Source organism: Hoplias malabaricus, chromosome 12 (genome assembly GCF_029633855.1).
Source record: "Hoplias malabaricus isolate fHopMal1 chromosome 12, fHopMal1.hap1, whole genome shotgun sequence".
NCBI classification, from domain to species: Eukaryota; Metazoa; Chordata; class Actinopteri; order Characiformes; family Erythrinidae; genus Hoplias; species Hoplias malabaricus.
The window spans coordinates 23,993,528-24,016,999 of record NC_089811.1 but is presented as its reverse complement, the minus strand read 5'-3'; the positions used below and the strand labels follow the sequence as shown (position 1 = coordinate 24,016,999).

The following is a 23,472-nucleotide window of genomic DNA, read 5'->3' as shown; positions in this document are numbered from 1 at the left end:
CTCAACTCCTCAAAACCTCACAGGAGTTTTTCTCACACATGGGCAGTGTCTGAAACAGAAAACAGCAGATACCTTGCTCTCTTACTGCCTCACAAGTCAGCATTTTGAAATTAAAATATTTGTAACTTTAGAGTCATTTCAAAAACAAGCTTTAAAGGCAGCAATATTTCAGCACCTTGTCAGGGCACCTGTACACTAACGTCCCTTGCCATAATAATTACAACTTTGAAGATATTGGAGCAAACACAAGCAGCATTTTAAACAAGTATTAAATACAGATACAACTTAATGTCTTTCTCTCTCAGAACACTGCCACAGTTAACAGCAATCTGGTCACTTCAGACATAGCCTAGATGTAAACAAACATAGAGGATGGCTATGAAATAAAAATGTCACCCTTTGAAAAACAATTGGTGTACTGTGGGGAGAAAAACACTGACATATACAATAATGTAGATGTTGAGCAGCTGAAATAGTATAACAAAGAATGGGAAAACATTTCATGTTCAGAAATATAGCAGGTGGTCTCCTAATTTCCCAAACATTTATGGAGTGTTTTTAAAAGGAGAGGTGATGCAACACAGTGGCGAAATATGAGCCCCTGTCCCATATTTTTTTTGCTGGCATCAAATTCAAACATTTAAAAAAAAAATAATAAAATAAAATAATTGCAAATTCTCAACAATACAAGTTTCAACATTTAAAATGTTGTCTTTGTACTAATTCCAGTCAAATATAAGATTAAAATGAAATGTACAGTATTTTTTATTTATTTATTTTTGACATTTGGCACAACGTCCCAACGTTTTTGGAAATGGGTTTTGTGCTTCCCAACATTTAATTCTAAATGTGGTTAAAATTAAATACGTGAACCGTGCTTTTTGTTGATCGGACTGTTTTCAAAAATGAATGAAAATATATACACAGTCAGTACACACAGTAAACGAGAATGTCACAGAAACAGAGTCTTAAAGTGAGAGTAGTGTGGATCTGCAAGGCTGCGGGTGGCGGTTAAAGTAACATAACAACTAACGCTGTAAATATATTAACTCAACATGAAACACATTGTAGTTTATAATGCTAGCACAGTATTTATCATGCACCAAAATGGATGAAATCTTATTCTGGCTGTGCTGGGGAACCGTCGCAGCTTTTTAGTATTTTATGTCCAAGCACATCATAGGTGGTGCGAGAGTAACCCCATTGTGATTAAAATTTGCAGTGCCCGCTTTGTGAGCTATTCCGGTGCACTTAAAATTAGCCCTGCCCATTCCGCTATTAGAGAATCCTTTCCCTGGAGTCTCACTCAGTACAGGAAGCTGAAACGCCAACTTTTCCTTTAATTGGAATCCAAACTTTAGTGTTGCTAATGTTACTGTACAGAGTGAAAATATTAATAACTGGCTGCAAAACACACTCAAACATAACGTTCCTGATATACTAAGTTTATACTTTATTGTAACTCTACAATGTTTTGTGTTAGCTTCTGTAAAATCAAATGACACACAAATCCCATTGCACATTATTTCCGTAATGTGACTTATTTTTGAGTAAGAGAGGACTAATTGGCTGGTTGTAATATGGGCAAGACATGATTTTCCTGGTCTTACTCTTTTGAATTCTTAGTTTAAATGAATTAAGCATGTGACACAAATGAATCACTTTAGTTTTGTTTGGCATATTTATTTATTTATTTTTTATCTATCTATCTATCTATCTATCTATCTATCTATTTAACTAACTAACTAACTTACTGGTGTAACTTAGTTTGGGCATACATTTTCCTACTTTCCTTCAATACAGATTGCCAGCAGCATACACTGATATGACTGCTGTATCTGTAGAGTGAATCCCATTTTCATTTTCCATGAGGTGCTTTAATCAGTCCGTCATGAAATGCCTTTAGCGTAACCTTGTATTGACCATTATTCCACCCTCTTCCATCTTCAGCTATATGAGCCATGGTATTTAAGGGAAGTGGAACATGATTATTTGCAGCATATGTTAAAATGTGGAACATATGACATGATATTGTTGGGTGATGCAAGTTTTCCATGCCCACAGACTTCCATGTATGTTATTGCAGGTCATTGGGGGTCTTTATAAAATCTTTACAGTTTGCATAAAGTGTTTCAACGCAGTGGGGACCACATAGCATCTCATTTGACTCAGCAAGTTAGACAGAAATACTCCTTTTGGTCTAAACCAGGGCAGTGGAACTCATTAAATCGTGCCTCATTAAATAATGTGAATCAGCCTTTTCGCTCATGAAGATAATTAAGTTCAAATATTATGATTATATGATTACTGAAGCCAGCTTGAGCATAGTCCAATGAAAGCAAATGAATGAAGAGAATGTTAAATGCCATTATTGCCTGCACCCACACTCCTGCTCTCAAATAATTTTTAAAGGTAGCTTGAAAAATGATCTTTCCCCTGGAAAAGGTAGATCTCAAGCCCAATAATTTCTCTCATAAATGTATTTAAATTACACGTTTTTTTATACACATGTTTATTTATAACACAGAAAACTGAGAAAAAAAAGATATAATTTCACGCAATACTCCGAAGAGGGATCGGACAAATTTATTGGCACCTTTTCAAAATTGTAGGTAAATAAATTTGTTTCAAGCATGTGATGCTTGTTTAAACTCACCTGTGGCATATAACATGTGTGGGCAATATAAAAATCAAACCTGAATCCAATAAAGAGAAGAAGAGAAGTTGACTCAATCTTTGCATTGTATGTCTGTCTGCACCACAGTAAGCATGGAGAACAGAAAGAGGAAAAGAGAACTGTCTGAGGACTTGAAAACCAAAATTGTGGAAAGGTATCAACAATCTCAAGGTTACAAGTCCGTCTCCAGGGATCTTCATGTTCCTTTGTCCACGGTGCACAACATAATCAAGATGTTTACCACCCATGGCACTGTAGCTATCTCACTGGATATGGACAGAACAGAAAAATTAATGAAAGGTTGTAGCACATGATAGTTCTGATGGTGGATAAAGCCCCAGTCAAGTTACAAAGAAATTCAAGCTGTCCTACAGGCTCAGGGTGTATCAGTGTCAATGCGAACTATTTGTCGACATTTGAATGAACACTATGGCAGGAGACCCAGGAGAACCCCACTACTGACATAAAAAAAAAGCTAGACTGCAGTTTGCCAAAATGTATGTTAGTAAGCCAAAGTCCTTCTGAGAAAACGTCTTGTGGACGGATGAGACCAAGAGAGAACTTTTTGGTAAAGCGCATCATTCTACTGTTTGCCGAATACGGAATGAGGCCTACAAAGAAAAGAACCTACAGTTAAACATGGTGGAGGAGATGTTTTGGGGTTGTTTTTGCTTCCTCTGGCACTGGGTGCATAATGTGCAAGGCATCATGAAATCTGAAGATTACCAAAGGATTTTGGGTTGCAATGTAAGGCCCAGTGTCAGAAAGGTGGGTTTGCGTCCTAGGTCAAGGGTCTTCCAGCAGCACCGTGACCCCAAACATACTTTAAAAAGCTTCCAGAAATGGATGGAAACAAAGCCCTGGAGAGTTCTGAAGTGGCCAGCAATAAGTACGGATATAAATCCCACTGAACACCTGGGGAGAGATCTAAAAATCTTTAAATATGAGAGACCTGGAACAGTTTGCAAAAAAAGAGTAGTCTAGAATTCCAGTTTAAGGTGTAAGAAGCTTATTGATGGTTATAGGATGCAATTGATTTCAGTTTATTTTTTTTCCCAAAGGAAATTTTGGCTTTTTTCCTCTGTTTTTTGTGTTGTTCCAATACACACAATGTATATAAGCGTGTATAACAAAACATTTAACTGCAATACATTTCTGGGAGCAATACTTCCTGGAAAAATTTCATGGGGTGCCAAAATCTTCAGCTATGACTGTATATAAGTAGCTTGCCCATTTCTGTGGCAACATTTTATACTCTTCGGGAGATATTTTACCTTCGACGTTTTTGTGAAGATTTGATACCATTTTGCTTCAAGAACATTACAGATGGTTGTTATGCATGAACAGTGCTAAATATGCAAATCACTCTTTTTTTTTTCTTATGTAGAATGTGGAAATGTATCATAAAGTTTTGTGAACTCAAACTTTATATGAGCAGAGTTCAGCTGTGTGTTCATTACCATCATATACTGCTTTATTGACATGTGTTGTGTTGTCTGCAGGCTAAACTACCTCTTGGCTGGTGGATTGCACCCAGTAGGCTTCCATGTGCTCAACATTGGCCTCCACTGTGTTATCTCTGCGTTAATGATTGATGTTTTTGCAATATTAATTGATGGCTTGGCCTGCGACGGGAAGGCTAAGAGACTCACACACATTCCGAAGGCAGCCCTCCTGGCTGCGCTTTTCTTCGCTGCACACCCAGTTCATACAGAAAGCGTAAGTAGGAGAGAAGCCATGACTCAGCATGCCATCCCTTCCCAGTAAACAACAGCATACTACAATGCCCTATACTGCACGGCTGCTCAGATGCTGCATGAAACATACATTAAAAGGGACTGGGGAGTAGAAAGCCCTGCTCGGTAGGTGTGCATTGCAAAGGTGTATTCCGGAGCTAGTCGGCTGTGCTAATGGCTGCAGAATTGCTGATTTAACCTGCCGAGGATGTATCCGATAGTGATTGAACTGGAGCATGAGGCCCAAGCTTCTTCACTGCCTGGCTTCTTTAATCAGGCACAGAGAGGCTAGCGCAGGACCTAGGGGGTGAGCTTCAGAAAGACCACTGACTTAGGCCTACCGGATTTATCAAAGGATCTCCAGCCACTGCCCCAGGACTCCTGCCAGGGCCAACCATGGCTCTCTAATGAAGGCGGCCTCCTGCCTCTGTCATTAATTTGGCACCTCCAGAAATGCAGGCAATTTCACAGGCCAGAGCACGGCAGCAGATATTTTAACTACCCTTTTTTTTTCTCTGCTGTACAAACAAAAGCCAATTTTGCTGGCTGTAAAATGCTCAGCTGCTGCTGAAATGAATGCCCCTAGGAATTGTTTTGCAAGGCTTTTAATACCATTTAAGTGTCTGTTTGTCTTGGTGTAATGAGCCACAGAAAGTTTAAGTTTCTCAAAAGGGAATTCCACCAAAAAATCGACATCACTGTTGTATCTCCTAATGAACTCTATGCCTATGCAGTGTGTTTAAAATGTTATCATCAAATACACATTTTACTGTTACATCAGATAGACACTGCTGGATACAGGGGCTTATTTTATACATTTCCTGAAGTCATTTAATCTTTTCAACTAAACATATTTTGCGATACTTTTCTACAAGCCATTGCAAAAAAAAGTGACTAATTCTTCATATGGAAAAATAAAATACTACTATTTTCTCTTCCCAGATAATACACCCTTGGAATCTGTGAAACTCTTTATTGGGAAATCGTGAAACATTGCTTCATATATACTATAGTGCAAGTCAGAGACTATTCATTCATTCGTTCAGTGTCTGTATCCGCTTATCACGTTCAGGGTCATGGTGGGTCTGGAGCCTACCCAGAATCACTGGGTGCAAGGTGGGAACACACCCTGTATGGGGCGCCAGTCCTTAAAGTCAGAGAGCACCTTTTATTTATTTTCCTGTCAAAAGTAGCATATACATTATAACTTTTTCAGTAGATGTTCAGAGAAGAGTTTAGATCTGAAAATGTGTGTGCTTATGGAAGGTAAAATAAAAATAGAAATAAATGGTGCTCTGATGTGAAATAAAGTGAATTTTATTACATTTTAACCCTTGATACTTAATGAATAACCTGCACTAAGGGCATCCCAATATAGCAGCATTTACTTCACTAAAATGGAAGTGTTCTTACAAATTAAGAATTCGAATGAAACTAAGTCATGTATAAAACAAGAAAAGACTGAACATTGCTCCGCGCCCCAGTTCTCACAGATCAGTTTTACTTGTTGCGCATTAGGCTTTCACTGCAAATTTTTGTCAGCCATCAGCCCAAGGGGCAAATAAACGTCTTCATAACACCTCAAGGTAAAGTTACGAGCTGCCATTGTGAGTCAGATAAAAATAAATGTGGAAGCTGCTGTAACTTAAGAATTTTTACAAGCGTTTGTACTGGATTTGAGTGAGCCCTGCATTTCCTGGTGATTGACAGGCACTCAGCAGACAATCAGCACTCTGCAGGGTTTACACATCACTATTTATTACCTACTCGGCATGGTTGGAACGGTTCCATGCAGTGGAAAAGCCCCAGTATATGACATGATATTACAATGACATGAATTTCTTATGCAATTTGTGATGTTTTATATATTGCAAATTGTCAAGCAGGAAAATTCCAGAATGTTTACCTTGCAGTGAGTAGAGATCCAAATGTTACAGAAATGTACATTTCCCAAAATTTCAAAACCGCTGCTCGTCCCAGTTTAAAGTGCCCTTAACACTTTTAGAATAGAAGGGGTGGAGGAGAAGCCTATTTTATAATTTAGAAATATTAGTAAAATCTTACATTTTGTAACAGAAAAGCTGCTGCAAATGATTTGTTTGATGATTCCACAAGGAAGTGTAACAGCCCTTGCTTTGAATTACATCATATTTTTCACCCGCAGGACACCACTGATATACCACTTCACATACTTGAATCTTTTCCCACTTAATAGATATTCACTTTCAGTACAACATGCTCTTTAGCAAAGAAGGTTTTATACCTCCGTTTTATGTACACATTTTTTTTAGATAATAGTAATAAGTGACAACAGACTATGATTTGTATATTTATTCAATAGTTCATACTGGACTGCTGCAAAGCAACACAAACATTCTCCTGCACACTAGCTTGATACTTTGTGTATGTTTGTGTTTGCACAAATAATTTTCATCATGTACATTTAGCTTTATAAAAATTTAGATGCAATATATATTACTTGATCGGATCTGATATACATGTTACTTTCCTGCCTTCCATTCATGTCAGCAATTACATTGGGATGAGCAGTGACTTGGGAGAAAAAAAAACACATTGAAAAGCATGAACTAAGATGAGGACATGCTCTATTTCTGTCCCATAGATGGATAATATTTACTTAATTTTGCTGTTTTGGCTTAATTAAGGTGCAAAGTAGAGAGATGGCAAACTGCATTACTGCAAACTGCTAGAAAAACTAAGCAGCTCGAGTTACAATTTCGTTTCTGTGGAAATTTAAACAGGGAATAAAACCTTACAGACAAGTTAGATTTAAGCCACATACAAACAAGAGTCATTCTTTTCCTTCATACACACCTTAAAAGATGAGGAGTTCCTGAAAGTAAACAAACTAGAGGGAACAGCATTTCTCTGCAATTGTAGATGTCCACTTTAATGTAGACCTTAACGTGTCATTTTGTCCTTGTCTGGTTGTGCTAGGTGGCTGGAATCGTGGGTAGGGCAGATCTCTTGTGTGCCCTCTTTTTCCAGCTGTCTTTTCTCTCATACTGTAGAGCATTTCAAGGTGAGTGAAGTGATGGAAATACATTTGTTTTATTTTATCCCATTAAAATCAGCACATGTGCACAGTTTCACTTTGTACTGCAATCAAAAAAAATTAATGTGGCACATTTTTTGTTTTGTTTTATCATTTTCTTTCTCAAGGTGCTGATAGGACTGACAAATTCTCAGCCCCATGGATTGTTGTCAGCCTTCTGCTGTGTGCTGTAGCCATGTTGTGTAAGGAGCAAGGCATCACAGTTTTGGTAATGTATAGACATATTTAATTGAGTGATATGTATTTATAGTGTAACAATTACCCTAAACGAATTTGTTTGAATGTTTGCTACAAAAAATATGAGGGGGATACCACATGGGACTGCATAAATGCTACAGTGTTAAATGAAGACAAGGTAGCTGAAATGAGACCTTTTATCTAGTATAATGTTTACTAATTATCTTACTCATAATATTACAACATTAATAACAAGCAAAAAAAATGTATACATTCATATAACATAAACATACAAAAAAATATATATACAAAACCAACTAACCAATTAAACAAACCAAAAGAAAAAACCCACAAACAAATAACTCCTCAAAACACAGTCCTTTTATCCTATAGGAGCATGGGCTTAGGTTTGGGTAGATCCTTAATGGAAAAGGAGATAATTAGTCCCACCAGTTGAAATGCAGTCCAGAAAGGATGAGCAGCAGGTGGAAGATAAAGACTTGAAGGAACTTGAGTACGGCAAAACCTCCAAGCAGTTTCTCAAATCCCAGCCATCCGCACATTAAGAACCTCCTTTCACAATGAGCCTGAAACTTAAAGTCTTAAAGGTCTTCCAAGCAGAGAGTACATGTGCCTGTAGGTCAACTCTCTCCTACTCTTACTTGGCTTCCCCTATTTATACCCCTAGACATGTTAACCTCCCTCCTGCCCCCTAGAGGATAGGAGGAGGTATACCATAGTTAGTGACCAGGTTGGTTACATACCCCTCCCCCCAAGAGTCGACCCGGCCTGACCAAAGTACCGCTTGAGGTGTTCTATATGGACGGTGTCGACCTGTTTGGGATTATTAAGGTAAGTTACATGGTAGTTTACTGGATTGAGTTGTTTTACGATTTTGGCTGGACCTTTCCATTTTTCTGCTAGTTTGGCTGAAAACCCAGAACTGGCTCGAGATAAAGGATGGGACCTCACCCAGACCAGATCATCCTCACTGAACTCCTCTTTCTTACGGCGACGGTTGTAATATTTGGCCTGTTTATTCTGAGCTCGTACTTGCTGAAACAGTTTTTGTTGCCTTTGGATGACTTTGTAGGCGGCCTGTTCAGAGTCAGGTGGCTGGCTTAAAAGTCTTTCCAATGGTCCCTTGAGCTTCCTCCCTAATGCCACCTCAGCTGGAGTGAACCCAGTGCTCTCCTGCCATGCAGTATTAATAGCAAACCGAAACTCAGGGAGCCACTGGTCCCATCGTCGGTGCTTATCCCGTACAAAGGATGCGAGCATGGTTTTGAGGGTCCGATTGACTCGCTCAGTCAGGTTGGTTTGGGGGTGATTGGCTGTGGTGAGTTTCTGCACTACGCCCCATTGCTGACAGGTGGTATGGAGCAGGTGGGAGGTGAATTGAGCTCCTCGATCGGACACCAGATAGGCAGGTGTACCCCACCGGGTGAAGATCTCATAGGGTTACAGTTCCTCAGAATAGCCTGGAGTAGATCCCTCTCAGTCATGTCCTCCCTCCATTTTAAGCATAGAGCTCGGTACTGGAAAGCAAAGTCTCTGATACTCTCATGGGGTCCTTGTCTCCGGTCCCTCAACCGACGCTCCGCCTCTGCTTGATAGTCCTCGGACAAGAATGAGCGAAGAAAGATCGTTTTGAATTGGGTCCAGGTTTTGACCGCCTTCTTTTCTGCCTTCCACCAGTCTTTAGCTGTACCTGATAGAACAGAAGTGAGGGCTGCTAGTATCTCTAGGTCATTCAGGGGTCGGACATGCGAGGAACTCCTCACACTTCTCAATAAAAGCTAAGGGGTCTTGGTCTTCGAGACCTCCATATCTTGGGAATTCCAGTTTGATGGGGGGGCTCAATGGTGTAGCAGTCAAACTGTCACCAGTGGAGCTTGGTTGGGCCTGTTGATCTCTTATAGTACGTACCCTGTTGTGAGTTGACAGGAAGGGAGTGGAGGTTACAGGCAGTAGGGTTTGAAACCTCTTCTCCAGTTGTTTGTCTCTTCTGTTAAAACAGTCCAGCACTGTTTTTCCCAGTTCCATTACCTCAAGGTCTATCACTTCCTTGAGTTTCTCATTTTGTCTCTGCAGTAGGTATGTGAGTCGTTCTTCAATTATTCTGTCGTTTTGTTCCAGCTCCTCTTTTACAGTCCTCAGTGCCTCTTTAAGTGTCCTGGCATCACCTAAGCAACTGTGTTGCTCTTGCAGCTTAGTTTCTAGGGAGCAAATCCTCTCCTCCATGATCCGAAGTTGGTCTGCTAGGCTGTCCTCTGGCGGTGGAGGGGGAAGTGGCCAGTCAGGTGCTTCTTCTTGGCCAACCGAACTCCTATCATCTTCCTCTTCCTCAGATGCAATGTACAGGTGACTCAAGGTATCAATGATCTCACTGACTGCATCCCGACGTGGGACAAATTGTCCAGCTGTGAAATCTAGTGGGGGTGAGGCTCCAACCTCCATCTCTAACCATTGGACAGTTGTAACACAAGACACAGTTATGAACACAAATAGCAATAACAGCTAGAATCCCGAAGGTCCCTGTTCGGGTGCCACTATGTAACAATTACCCTAAACAATATTGTTTGAATGTTTGCTACAAAAAATATGAGGGGGATACCACATGGGACTGCATAAATGCTACAGTGTTAAATGAAGACAAGGTAGCTGAAATGAGACCTTTTATCTAGTATAATGTTTACTAATTATCTTACTCATAATATTACAACATTAATAACAAGCAAAAAATGTATATATTCATATAATATAAACATACAAAAATATATATATACACAAAACCAACTAACCAATTAAACAAACCAAAAGAAAAAACCCACAAACAAATAACTCCTCAAAACACAGTCCTTTTATCCTATAGGAGCATGGGCTTAGGTTTGGGTAGATCCTTAATGGAAAAGGAGATAATTAGTCCCACCAGTTGAAATGCAGTCCAGAAAGGATGAGCAGCAGGTGGAAGATAAAGACTTGAAGAAACTTGAGTACGGCAAAACCTCCAAGCAGTTTCTCAAATCCCAGCCATCCGCAAATTAAGAACCTCCTTTCACAATGAGCCTGAAACTTAAAGTCTTAAAGGTCTTCCAAGCAGAGAGTACTGTGCCTGTAGGTCAACTCTCTCCTACTCTTACTTGGCTTCCCCTATTTATACCCCTAGACATGTTAACCTCCCTCCTGCCCCCTAGAGTTTAGGAGGAGGTATACCATAGTTAGTGACCAGGTTGGTTACAATAGTCTATGAAAATATTGTATATAGGCTTTATACATACATGAAATATCAATGGTAACCTATGGGTTAAAGCACCTTTATTGAAGACTTAGAAATTGTTTTGAATGAATGTACTGAACAATACTGGGGGGAAAAAGGAAACAAGAACAACACTCAACAGAAAATCTATGCCTCTGTTGTGCTTGTGCACATACACATGAGACATGAATAATAACTATTTAAAAATATGCTGAAATAAATGACATCATGGATATAGATAAAGACGTTCCAGGAAGAATATGTTGTCTCACCTGCAGCATATGTTTCTCCAAAATCCCAAAATAAGCATCTGCATATGTTTTTGTGCACTTTGGTTGGTAACAATCTGGATGGTCTTTTTCATCTTTGACACACAGTATCTGACATCTTTTTTTCCAAAAATAAGCTGTAACGTGGACTGACGACAGAGCACATTTCCACTGTCTTACAATCCAATTCAGATGACTTTGGACCTAGAGAATTTTGTGGGGTTTCTGCACAAAATTAATATATGCGTTTCTCTTTGCATAATACACTTTCGGGCTGTATTTCTTCATGCAGTGGCAGGCTGTGTTATGTGACAAACATTTTTCCTGATACTCCTGAAACTATGTGACTATATCCATCACAGTGGCATGACAGTTTCTCAAACCATACTGCCTGAGGGCTGGACAGTCATGCACATTCAGCAGGAGTTTCTGTCCTTGGCATTTATGCACAGGGATTTCCCCTGAATTTTTTCATGATATTATGTGATGAGAATCTAAGCAGGTTGCAATATTGTGGGTCTTTTTGACTGACTGACCGTCCTTTCATAAAGTTTCGTACAAAGGGATGAACCAAGATCCATTTTTGTTTGAAAAGACTAAACATTTGGTCAGTGTTCCTTCTTTACTCCGTATCTGAATGTATTGCATGTGGTTTATTTATTAATTTATTTACATACAATTAGGTTTGTGAGGTAATTTACTGACTATTTTATTTTGTATGTCTATCAGTTAAATAAAAGTTCTAGCAATTTAGCAAATCACAATATTTAGTTTTTGTTACATCATTGAAAGTTTCCCAACTTTTCTGGAAATGGGAATTGGAAGTTTAAATCCCAGTTTTGGCAGGAACACCACTTTCATTACAGTCAGAGTTATCTGAAAAGACATTTTTTATTATTTATTAGTTATATTATTGTATTCTGTAATTGGCTTTAGGCTATGACTATTTATTACAACTGACATTTATTATTTTAAGCTGTGCAACTCATCTAACTCATTGCTCTTCAAGTGATGTCATAATCTATGGATTATAGCTAAAGAAAGAATAAAATTAGATATTAGTGTCAGTATTGGCTACAAGGAACTGTGAGACATCAGTATATGTACATCTGTACAATGCAATACTGTGTATTGTCCATTATATCTAGCTCTATTGATTGCATTACTCCATACTTTATAGTTCATCACATTTAAAAGAAGAAATAAATAACAGCTGGCAGATCCTTGACTTTGAGCCTCTTTTTTCCCAGGGAGTAAACGCTGCATTTGATATTGTCATGATCTGCAATTTGAATATCTATGAGTTGACTCACAAGCTGCTAGTCAGGAGGAATGCAGCAGGTGTAAGTGTTTCCTCTCTTCTCTCACTCTGCTTGCCATCAGCTATTGGGCTTGAACACTTATGTTGAACACTTATATGGTAATGTTGACTTTTTTATAGATGTGTTTAGATTTTTTTCTCCCTCAATGCTTTGGCAGGTTGGTGAATGGATCAGTAAAGGGCTACTCATCAGGATGGCTCTGCTGCTTCTTGGAGGTTCTTTGCTTTTGTACGCAAGGTGGAGGATCATGGGTACGGGTCCCCCAGCCTTCACTGAGGTGGACAATCCAGCCTCGTTTGCCAAAAATGTGTTTCTTAGGGTAAGCTGACAGCAGATTGCTCTCTTTTCATCATGGTCTGTGATGTTAATATATCCTTAATACTCACTGTATTTGAAACCTTTTGGATTGGTATCTGCCAGCACTTTAGAATATGGCTGATTATTATAGATTATTAATTTAATGTACAGACATGGACAAATCTCTTGGTACCCTTCCTACTAATGGAAATAATACTTTATACTTGATAAGGGATGAATTTAAAATCTGTTTTCTCATGAAAAGAGAAGTAATTTCTTACTCTAAAAAAATGCTCTACAGTGGCTGAAAATATTATTAGGAAATTTAATGTCCAGGGGACCTTAGGCAACCTTCCTGGACACAGCCGCAAAAGGAAAATTACCCCATGTTGAACAGAAAGATACAGCTAATGGTTGACAAAGAACCATGGAAAAACTTCCAAAGAGATACAATGTGAACTCCAAGGTCAAGGTACATTAGTGACTGATCAGACCATCTGTCGCTTTTTGAGCGACAGCGGGCTCCATGGAAGAAGACCCAGAAGGACGCCACTGTTAGGGAAAAAAAAAAAAAAAACAGATTGGAATTTGCTAAAATGCATATTAACAAGCCACAATGCTTATGGGAAAGTGTTATTTGCACAGATGAGACAAATCTGGAAGGATTTAGCCCCATCAGCTCACAAATGAAAAAAAAAAAAAAAGAAATTTTTAAGGAAAAGCACATCATACATGGGCCCAGTTGTGTTATGGGGCTGCTTTGCTGAATCTGGCATGGGGTGCCTTTTAATCTGTGCAGGACACAATGAAATTTTAACATAATCAAAGCATTCTGGAGATAAACCTACTGCCCAATGTCAGAACATCTAAGAAACATACCATCTACGACAAACCTAAGACAGCTAGAGCAGTTGTATTATTTTTATTGCTTGCTTCTAAAAGTTTGTCCATGCCATTTTCATATGGTTTATTATTTTAAAAAATATGTTGAATCCAAAACCAAAATCAATGTCTGATTTTTATTAACAATGGCCTTTTGAAACAAACAGTTGAAATTTTTTCCCCCTGAGAAAATGTTTATTTTTCATATATGTATTTATATGTTTTTTTTTTTTTTTTTTTTTTTTTGTTTGTTTCTTTTTCACAGAATATTACCTACATACTTTTTCATATATTTTTTTTCTGTACAAATTACAAAAGGAACAGAATCTACTTAATCATGACAAACATGCATTAAAACGAATAACCGGAAGCTACTAGAAGCGGACATTAACTTGCAAATTGTTGTCTTTGCTAATCAACTTACAGATGCAACCTTGTAGCATCATTTAAATATCGTTTAAGATGGTTTGGGCTGTACTGGGCACACTGTCAACCAATTTTATGGACATGGAATAAGTCCAAAGAAAAAAACGTATCTCTATTTTTGTTTTCCTCAATTTTTTTGTTTACTATATGATTTGAACACAGCAGCTGTCTTTTATATGAAAATGTTATTATGAAAGAGCAAATAGAAATGCTTCAAAATTATTTGGAAATTTGTTTTACATTGACTTCCATTGAAAGTTAAAAAGGATTATTTCCGTCACCTATAATGTTACTGTTTTGAAGATACATGTTTTTGTTGGATAGCAAAAATATGAAGATCCCATTTAGTCTTTGTTTAATCTTTGTCCGGGATAGAATTATTACTTGAATTTATTGAATGAATTACATTTTAATGTTAGTATTTGTAATGGTAGGATTGCTGCAACATTCTGTCTCAACCCTGTAGTCGGTCAGATATTCTGTGGCACAGACAGGTTTTTTTATTTTATTTTATTTTATTTATTTATTTTTTTTGCCCCTTCAGCTCCCTGAATCATTTCATGTTCTTCTCCTTTGCTGCTGCTTTGATGTTGAACACCTCCTGTTCTCTTTGATTGGCAGATTGTGAACTATAATTACTACTACTCCTTGAATGCATGGCTGCTGCTGTGTCCCTGGTGGCTGTGTTTTGATTGGTCAATGGGCTGTGTACCTCTTATTAAATCAGCCGGTGACTGGAGAATTGTCTGGCTGCTGCTGCTGTGGGCCTGCTTGATTGGCTTGATAAGGCAAGCTCTGTGTTCCCCAGACAGCGGTAAAAGAAGGTGAGAATCACGCAATCTCTAAATAGCATTTTACACTCTTTGGTAGGTGAAATTGCAGTGTACATAGAAGCTCAAAAATAGCCTTTTGTAATTGGAGGTTTGTTTTGAATTTTGGTCACTCTTATAAATTGTAACCCTTTTTTCCACATGGTTTTAGGAAAGGTTTTAAATATGTATTGTTATGTTGGCTAATATTCAATGTTTCTGTGTCAGTATCAGCATTCTGATCAGTTCTAAAGAATAAAAATGTACATTTGTAGCATATTAGGGCTGGATAATACAACCAAAATGTATATCACAATATATTGCATAATTTTGATCTATACGATAAAATTCCAATATTGTTATAAACAGTATATAATCCACTGAAAAACTTACAGACAAGAAACATGACATCACCATCATACATAAACCTATTGGCTTTGTCAATATTAATATTTGCGTGCACTGTAATGAACATCAGTTAGTAAGAGATGCTTTAAATAATGTATATTAATATATTGAAAATCTGTTTAAAAATGACATAATTGTTATTGAAAAATTTTATATTGCAATATATATTGATATTTAATTATTGTCCAGCCCTAGATCAGATTAGTTCTTGCTTTTTCTCCGTTATCTGATCCAATATTCCATGCAGTTGTTTTTCAAGCTTAGGTTGCAACACATTTTTCAGGAATTGCATGAATTGCAGCTAAACAATAAGGTGGAATAAGTGGAGAATAGAATGCAATACAGCAAACAAATACACAAAAGAATAATAGAACAGATGCACATTACCAAGCCATAATGAAGCATGAAATATATAACAACCGTTTTTTTTTTTATATATAAAATAAGGCATTGAGTAATTTATGCTTGTGCATTTGTTTTCAGGACATTGACATTTGGCCTGGTGCTGCTGGTCATCCCTTTCCTTCCAGCCAGTAACCTTTTCTTCAGGGTGGGTTTTGTGATAGCTGAGCGAGTGCTGTACCTCTCCACTGCAGGCTACTGCCTCATTCTGGCCTACGCTGTGGCCCACTGCTGCTGCCACTGGAGGAGACACAAGGTAGCCGTCCAGGCTAGTGCCATTCATCTCGTTCCTCTTTTCCTAATCTCCACCCTCAGGCCATACTTCATTGTAACTAATATTCCTTTAAGTCTGGGGTTCCAGCCCTGTGCGTGCTTGTTTAATGTTCCTCTTTTAATGTGCTTGACTGATCCATCCCTAACACCCACCTGCAGAAGCTGCTGCAGGCGGCCATGTTGGCCCTGCTGGGCTTGAACGTGGTGCGCTGTGCCCTGCGCAGTCAGCAGTGGAGGTCTGAGCAGAACCTGTTTACCAGCGCCTTGTGTGTCTGCCCGCTCAATGCCAAGGTGAGGCCACTTGGGAAGACATGGGGGATGGGGAGGGGCTTTTTTTCTGCTTTACAGAATTCTCTTGTAGAACATTGTATACAAACCCCATTGTTAAACCTTCAACAATTGTGAATGGATGTGAAGGGTGGAAAAAGAAAATTCATTCATTTTATTGTTAGTGAAAGCATGATTAATGGCCCTTTTGTCTTTGGAAGCAGAGTGAAATGAGTTGGCATCTGTAGAATATTTATTTTGGACTCTTAAAATTGCCATTTTAGGTGAGGGCCAGATAAAATCAGCTTCTCTTGAATGCACCTATGCATGAGCACTAACATTGAAAACTTTTCTTGATTTTCCTCTTCCTTCTGCAAGTTCATTATATATTGGAGCAAAATAAAAGTATAATGTGCATTATACATGTGCAGTATATTGCCATATTGTCTGGTTAATGTGTATAATGCACATCTACTATTTTATTTATAAAATTTGACATATTGGAGCATAAAAAAGCATAAAATATGACCAGCGTATATTCACATTTTATACATTCTCCTCTCTTGAGTGCAGCTATGCATGAGCACTAACACTGAAAACTTTTCTTGTTTTTCTTCTTCCTTCTGCAGGTTCATTACAATGTTGGCAAAAACCTTGCTGACCGAGGCAACCAGAGTGCTGCTATCAAATACTACAGGGAGGCTGTGAGGTATGAAGGGTTTTTTAGACTGCAAACCTTGCCTTTTGTCATTCAGCACTTAATAAGGAATATGTCAACCAAAAATGATACTGGTGCTAAAAACTGAAATAAATTATTCACTGCTATTATTCATTTATTGTTAAATATTAGCCACATTTTTTCCTAAAGATTTAATGTACAGTTAGAGGTATTTGCACAGGAGAAAGACTTTCAGTTCTCTCCTTATCATTTAAATATAGAAATGTATTTTTACATGTGAAATCAGTCAGTCAATCAATAAATAAATGTGTGTTTGTGTAATTTATTTGTATTCTTCTTCTTCTACTTATTATTATTATTATTATTTATTTATTTATTTTTATTTTTTTCCATGTAGGTTGCACCCAAAATATGTCCATGCTATGAATAATCTGGGCAACATATTAAAAGAGAGGAATGAGCTCCAAGAGGCAGAGGAGTTACTCTCTACAGCTGTTCATATTCAGTAGGTGAAAAGAAGACTAGTGATGTAACTTGTTCACACAGTGGGTAAAAGTGCCCCATGTCTTTTTATCCTGACAAATAATTGTTATATAATAATTATTTAATTATTTTAATAAATTAAATTAAGTTTACCAATCCATTTCCATTCCGTTTTTTTTTTTTTTTTTTTTTTTTTTTCTCCCCTTCTCCAATGTGAAAATGCTTTGGACTAAACCTACAAGGATCACTGTTGTCCATCTTTCCTTCCTGGCAGCACAAATTTGAGAAATGTCAAGCTGGATTGACCTAAAAGTTGCATGATTTCTGATCTGGCTGTTCAGACTGATTCTTTTTTTTTGCATGATGAATATGTATCACATTTCAGTACCACATATACAGTACTATGTATAATTCTTAGGCACCTAAGATATTTATATATATATTTAAGCTAATGCCTTCTCAGTAAGCATGGTGCTCATATAAATTTATATATAATCACAATAAATACAAAAATAAAACAATACAAATAAGAAATATAAAATATTTTTTTCTACAAAGTAGTAGGTGAGAGTGAGTTAAACCAACACATTCACACACAGAATATCACATTTACTGGACTAATGTCATGTGCTTTTATTCTAATGTGGGGCATTATTTGTTGTTTGTTTGTTTTTAACAAATAAACACTGCTCGGATAAATAGCTTTTTAAATCTCATAATGGTTCCTAAAACCTTTCCACAGTATTGTATAAGTGGACCAAATTCGAAGTGAAAATGCAAGATTTGGTGTGTTTTTCTCTTTAAACAGTCACACAAAACACATCTGCGTCTAGTATAAAGGAAAAAAAGGAATTTGAGCCACTGATAGATTACTGATAGATACACATACAAGTACTCGATTTTCTGACTGTACGTTTACCATTTCATTATTTGCTCTTGATTGATGTACAGGCCTGATTTTGCAGCTGCTTGGATGAATCTGGGTATTGTACAGAACAGCCTGAAGAAGTTTGACAAGGCAGAGCAGAGCTATTGGAATGCTATTAAATTCAGGAAGAAATATCCAGATTGCTACTACAATTTGGGCAGACTGGTGAGTCTGGTGTTTTTTTTTTTTTTTTTTTTTTGCCATTCTTTACTGATAGCATTACCTTTTAAAATAAAAACGTGTACCTGATTGAGGATGTGAAATGTGTGATTAAGCCTTGATTATGCTTTATTCAGTATGCTGACCTGAATCGCCATGTTGATGCTCTTAATGCTTGGAGGAATGCCACTATGTTGAAGCCTGACCACAGTCTGGCGTGGAACAACATGGTTATACTCTTGGACAACACTGGTATGTTGAGTCTTGAGAATCACAAAGCAATCCAGGAGACTACAGTGTTGTGCATGTTTGTGTTGCAATTAATACTTACATTATGTATCTTTACTCCGGCCTTGTATATAAATGTAAACATTTTATCTGGTTCATGAACATTGCTTGACATAAGTGTGGAGTATTGTGCAAACATTTCTGAATGTTAATCCCTGTTTTGTCACATACATCCCTGTTTCCCTGAAGTGATTTACTAGCTGCACAAACTGTATTTTGCTCAACAGGTTGTGCCAGTATTTTAATCATCTTTCATTGCTTGTGACATGTGAAGTGCAGTATTAGAAGTTGTTACATTCTTTAGGAAACTGACCATATTTAGAAACAGCTAATGTAAAGCAGTCGAGGTCACTCTGCATAGAGAGTGTTATAAGCGTAATCTGAGTGAGAGTTCTCATTAGATGTGCCCTTGACCGACACCTCAGGGGGAAAGGAAATGATCTCTGCCTCCTCCCAAATCTACTCATGATTTTTTTTTTTTCTTCCCTTCGTCCCATATATAGCTACCGGCCACAGCTCTGTGTGTGTGAGGTGTGAACCTCCATTCTGCAGATGCTGAGCATCAGGTGCACTCAGACACATGGGGCCATCTCACATAATTAGTCCACCCTTTACACCAATTAACTCCTTCTACTTCCTCCCCCCCACCATTTCGGCTGATCAAGGAAATGTTCTGACCATTAACTCTAGTAACTATTCGCCAGTGCTCTTTTCCAGCTCAGTAACACCATTATAATTCTCTACATATAGTTAATTTTAGCACTGAATGTTAAAAGTATATGTTTATTAAATACATAAAGAACATTATAAATGAGTATTTGATATAAGTTTAGTGAAAAATTATCATATTGTCATCATCAAATATGTAAGTCACTATTTGGCAAAGGATTCGTTCATTCATTCATTCATTGTTTTGAAACACTTATCCAGTTCAGGGTCCCAGTGAGTTCGGAAATGACCCAGAATCACTGGGTGCAAAGGATGAATTGGTAAAACAAGATTTCCATGAGAGTGCATTTCTTTTTTTATTTGTTATTTTTAATTTTTAATTTTAGTTTTCGAAATCTGGTTTGGGTTTCTGGGGCCCAAATTTTATCATCGTTAACGAGCACGGACACATATTGGGGGCCGTAATTCTATAGCCATAATACCAACTTAGTTGTAGTTGTGCATTTCTAAAGTCAGTGGGTTCAATAACTGCACTACTCACAATCAAAGGGATCCTGCAACAGTCAGTGTTGTGACTTAACAGAACCTCACTGGGTAAACTCTGACATTCATAGAAGACTATTGCTGCAAGCACCAGTAGTTGGAATAATGAGGTTAAAATGAAATCTGTTGACAATGGCTTTTATGACAACCGCTTGCTGGAATAAGCCCTTATTAATGTTTGTTAGCATTTGTCAGTTGTATCAAAATACTTTATAGATGTTATGTAGTCTTACAAATGGTACATTAATTAATTAATTAATTTAATATCTAAAATAAGCACCAAGTGAGAAAATATGTCATTGGTGATTAAACTGGATACATTTGTTTAGAACTGCGGATTAAAAAGCTAAACAAGTAGAATATATAAATAAAAACGGGTTATTAAAATAACAGTGAGCTGTCATGCTAAAAATGTCTTAAATAATAACATTGTGGTATTGTTATCTAATTCAAAGTGTCAGTATTGAAAACATTTTCAAACGATGCTCTGGCCTCAACATGATTAGACTGGAAGAGCAGGAATCAGCAATGCTTGAAATTTATGTATTAAAAGCTTTGTGTGTTGTTTTAAAGCCAGTCTTCTCCTGCCGTGTGGAGAATGCCCTGATTCTCAGACAGAAACTCTTTTAGCAGACACTTCTCTCAGCCAGGTTGGTGCTCCCTGGAGGGCCCTGGCATGCTGTGTATTATTTGCAAAAAGTAAAAAAAAAAAAAAAAAAAGATAAATATATAAAGGAATAATAATAATATGCTGCAACATTAACTTCTCCCTCTGCATCTTTCAGCCTCGTCTTGTCCCATAACCACTCAAAGTAATTACCAAAAATATTGGAACTGAATTTCTTCCCATCCTCATTTGGCTGAGACGATGTGGCGGGGTGCAAAGCATGAGTCATGTTCTGACTCCTGCGGCCAAGCAGTATCTCTGCAGTTCATGAATTAGATAAGGGCCAGCCAGAAAGATGGGGCCTTCCTGACTCTGTGGTCAGAGCGAATTTTGACACCCGGATCAATAAGTCAGTAGCCCTTGTGTTGAACCCTAATTAGGAAACTAAAGCATTCGACCATGTGCAGAGAGGAAAAACTCGTGTGGACACTGCTGACAAATGAGCCACTGCTCCGTATGTGTAATACAGGCTAGAACAAAACAGTTTTTTTTTTTTTGCAGTTGTTGACATTAGTTGGGGGGTTTTGTTTTATTTTGTTTTGTTTTATTTCTTTTATTTATTTATTTTGCACAACACTTTTCCTTTCATGATATGGATGTTGATGCCTTGAGGTTTGCCTAAAAGTGGATGCTGTGAACACTTCATTAACATCTGATATTAGATTGTTATGCTTTAAATATTCAGAACACTTCACTGCACATAAATTGTGTGCTGTTTCAGAGTGTATTTCTTATCGATATCCCATCTATAATTTTTGTTTAAAATTTTCTATATACCACAATACTGAAGGTTTTTTTTTTCCTGTTTTGAATTTTGTTTTTCTTATCTCTCATATTCAGATCATGCATATATTTGATAACTGACATAGGATTATTTGGGAGGGGGGGCATAGTGCAGTATGGAAAAATACACAGCAATGTTATGACACTAGAAAGTGAACATAAAACAAGAAATGTGTTCTCAGACATGAGTGATATAACTGTGTAACATTTAAGAAAAAACTTTTATCAAACTGGATTCCAGAGTTCGTATTTTCAGAAGTGAAGATTAAATAGATAGCACTAGTGTATATTTAAAGAAAATATATTTTATCTCGTTTACATATGCACCATATGGGCATCTCTCATCATCATTTTCCTCATTTGATTTAATTTTAGGTAACCTTGCTCAAGCAGAGTTGATAGGAAAAGAGGCTTTGAAGATATTACCTAAAGATCACACTATCATGTTCTCTTTGGCCAATGTGCTGGGAAAACAGCAGAAATACAAGGTACATTTTTTCTTGTTCCTTTTCTTTTTGAACTATATTTAAATAATAAACATGTATTTCTTTTTCGAATCCAGCGATTATATAGTTCAGACAGTTTATAATAAAGAAGGGAAAGAATGAGATGTCGCAGTTCAAAGGCCTCCTCTTAAAACTAGCTGTGGAAAACACACCATTACCGCAAGTCATGTTCGTTTTCTCTTTAGGAGTCGGAGGGTTTTTTTCTAAATGCACTGAAGATCAACCCCAATGCTGCCAGTTGCCATGGCAATCTTGGTAAGTCTTTTATAAGACGCTGTATTGGAGTTCCATCACCCTAGGCTGCTTTTAGATATTGTCATTAGAACTCTTGTTAAAATTCTTACATTTGTTCTGTTATTGCCATGTGTTAGAGAGCAGTGATCTGTCTAAAGTAATGTTGGATTATTATAATTTTCATGACATTAAAGAATGTCTTGTGCTGTTGCAGCTGTGCTGTACCATCGCTGGGGGAAGCTGGACATGGCTAAGAAGCATTATGAACTTTCTTTAAAACTGGACCCCAGTGCCCCAGGGACCATTGAAAACTACAACATGCTCAAACGCAAACTTGAACAGCGACAAAGGACAGTTGGTTAACATGGGTTTTTACATTCAGGGCACATGGCATGAATTCTGACTTTGTATGTTGATCTCACCAAAATAAAATGTTTTAATTTATACTGTACAGTTTTGTATGGGTACTTTTTTATTTATGTATTTATATGTTATATATATGAGCGAAACTGTCATTGTTTTGGGAGTTTTGTGTTTTCAAAAGCTATGGCTTTGTAACAAACTCAGGATCTTCCATTTCATGTTTCCCTTACTCTTGAGGCATATCTACCATCTTGTCTTTCATTCCTGTCTTTCATCTTTGACGCCATGTTATGTCAGCTGGCCTTTTGTTTATTAGTCTGTTTGACTTTGTAATTGTAAAGTATGTTACAGTTGGACAGTCCCCAAGAATGTGCCTCTAAAATCACATTAACAATTTGCATTTTAAAATGTCAGTTACTTTGAATGAGACAAGAAAATATGATGTTACCATTGGCCCATTGGCTTTTGTTAGTATGTTTGTTTACCCACATTCCAGACTGTCAAAGTAACATTTGTTGGTGAGTGTAGATCATGACCCTACGTTGCATCCGATCCCTCTGTAGTTAATGTAAGAAAGGTGTTTTGCAAGTGTGCGTAGTGAAGTGCGGGAGCCCAAGGGTCACCCCAAGCAGGAAGCCAGCGGCCATGGCCTAAAAAAAAAAAAAAGGAAAAAAACAGCCCAGCACGCATTGAAAGCTTCAAAGGAGGCTGGACGCCATCCCCAAGGGGCATCTCACACACGCTGGCTCTTCTTGAAAGTTGCTGCTGAGTGAGGGCTGACCCCAGGACACAACTTCAGTCAACAAGTCTGCTCCTCGGTTGAAAGTTCAGCGCACTTCTATTTTTTCACCTGCTTCCTACTGCTGCCAGAGAACGTTTGAAGAGCTGGG

The 23,472-nt window shown here is 37.6% G+C and overlaps 1 protein-coding gene across 3 annotated transcripts in view; it reads left to right on the top strand.

The window, feature by feature from the left end:
* tmtc4 (transmembrane O-mannosyltransferase targeting cadherins 4) overlaps positions 1 to 22,658 on the top strand; it is a 54,696-nt gene extending 32,038 nt beyond the window's left edge. For all 3 annotated transcript variants that reach the window (XM_066686614.1, XM_066686613.1, XM_066686615.1), the window contains 15 exons: positions 4,180 to 4,396; positions 7,372 to 7,456; positions 7,597 to 7,697; positions 12,445 to 12,537; positions 12,674 to 12,835; positions 14,743 to 14,945; positions 15,822 to 15,996; positions 16,173 to 16,304; positions 16,910 to 16,989; positions 17,357 to 17,464; positions 18,394 to 18,535; positions 18,667 to 18,781; positions 21,855 to 21,967; positions 22,171 to 22,240; positions 22,434 to 22,658. In XM_066686614.1, coding sequence (XP_066542711.1) covers positions 4,180 to 4,396; positions 7,372 to 7,456; positions 7,597 to 7,697; positions 12,445 to 12,537; positions 12,674 to 12,835; positions 14,743 to 14,945; positions 15,822 to 15,996; positions 16,173 to 16,304; positions 16,910 to 16,989; positions 17,357 to 17,464; positions 18,394 to 18,535; positions 18,667 to 18,781; positions 21,855 to 21,967; positions 22,171 to 22,240; positions 22,434 to 22,582 — 1,945 coding nt within the window. In that variant the 3' untranslated portion in view covers positions 22,583 to 22,658. The remainder of the gene's footprint in view (positions 1 to 4,179; positions 4,397 to 7,371; positions 7,457 to 7,596; positions 7,698 to 12,444; positions 12,538 to 12,673; positions 12,836 to 14,742; positions 14,946 to 15,821; positions 15,997 to 16,172; positions 16,305 to 16,909; positions 16,990 to 17,356; positions 17,465 to 18,393; positions 18,536 to 18,666; positions 18,782 to 21,854; positions 21,968 to 22,170; positions 22,241 to 22,433) is intronic.
* Positions 22,659 to 23,472: the final 814 nt, after the last annotated feature.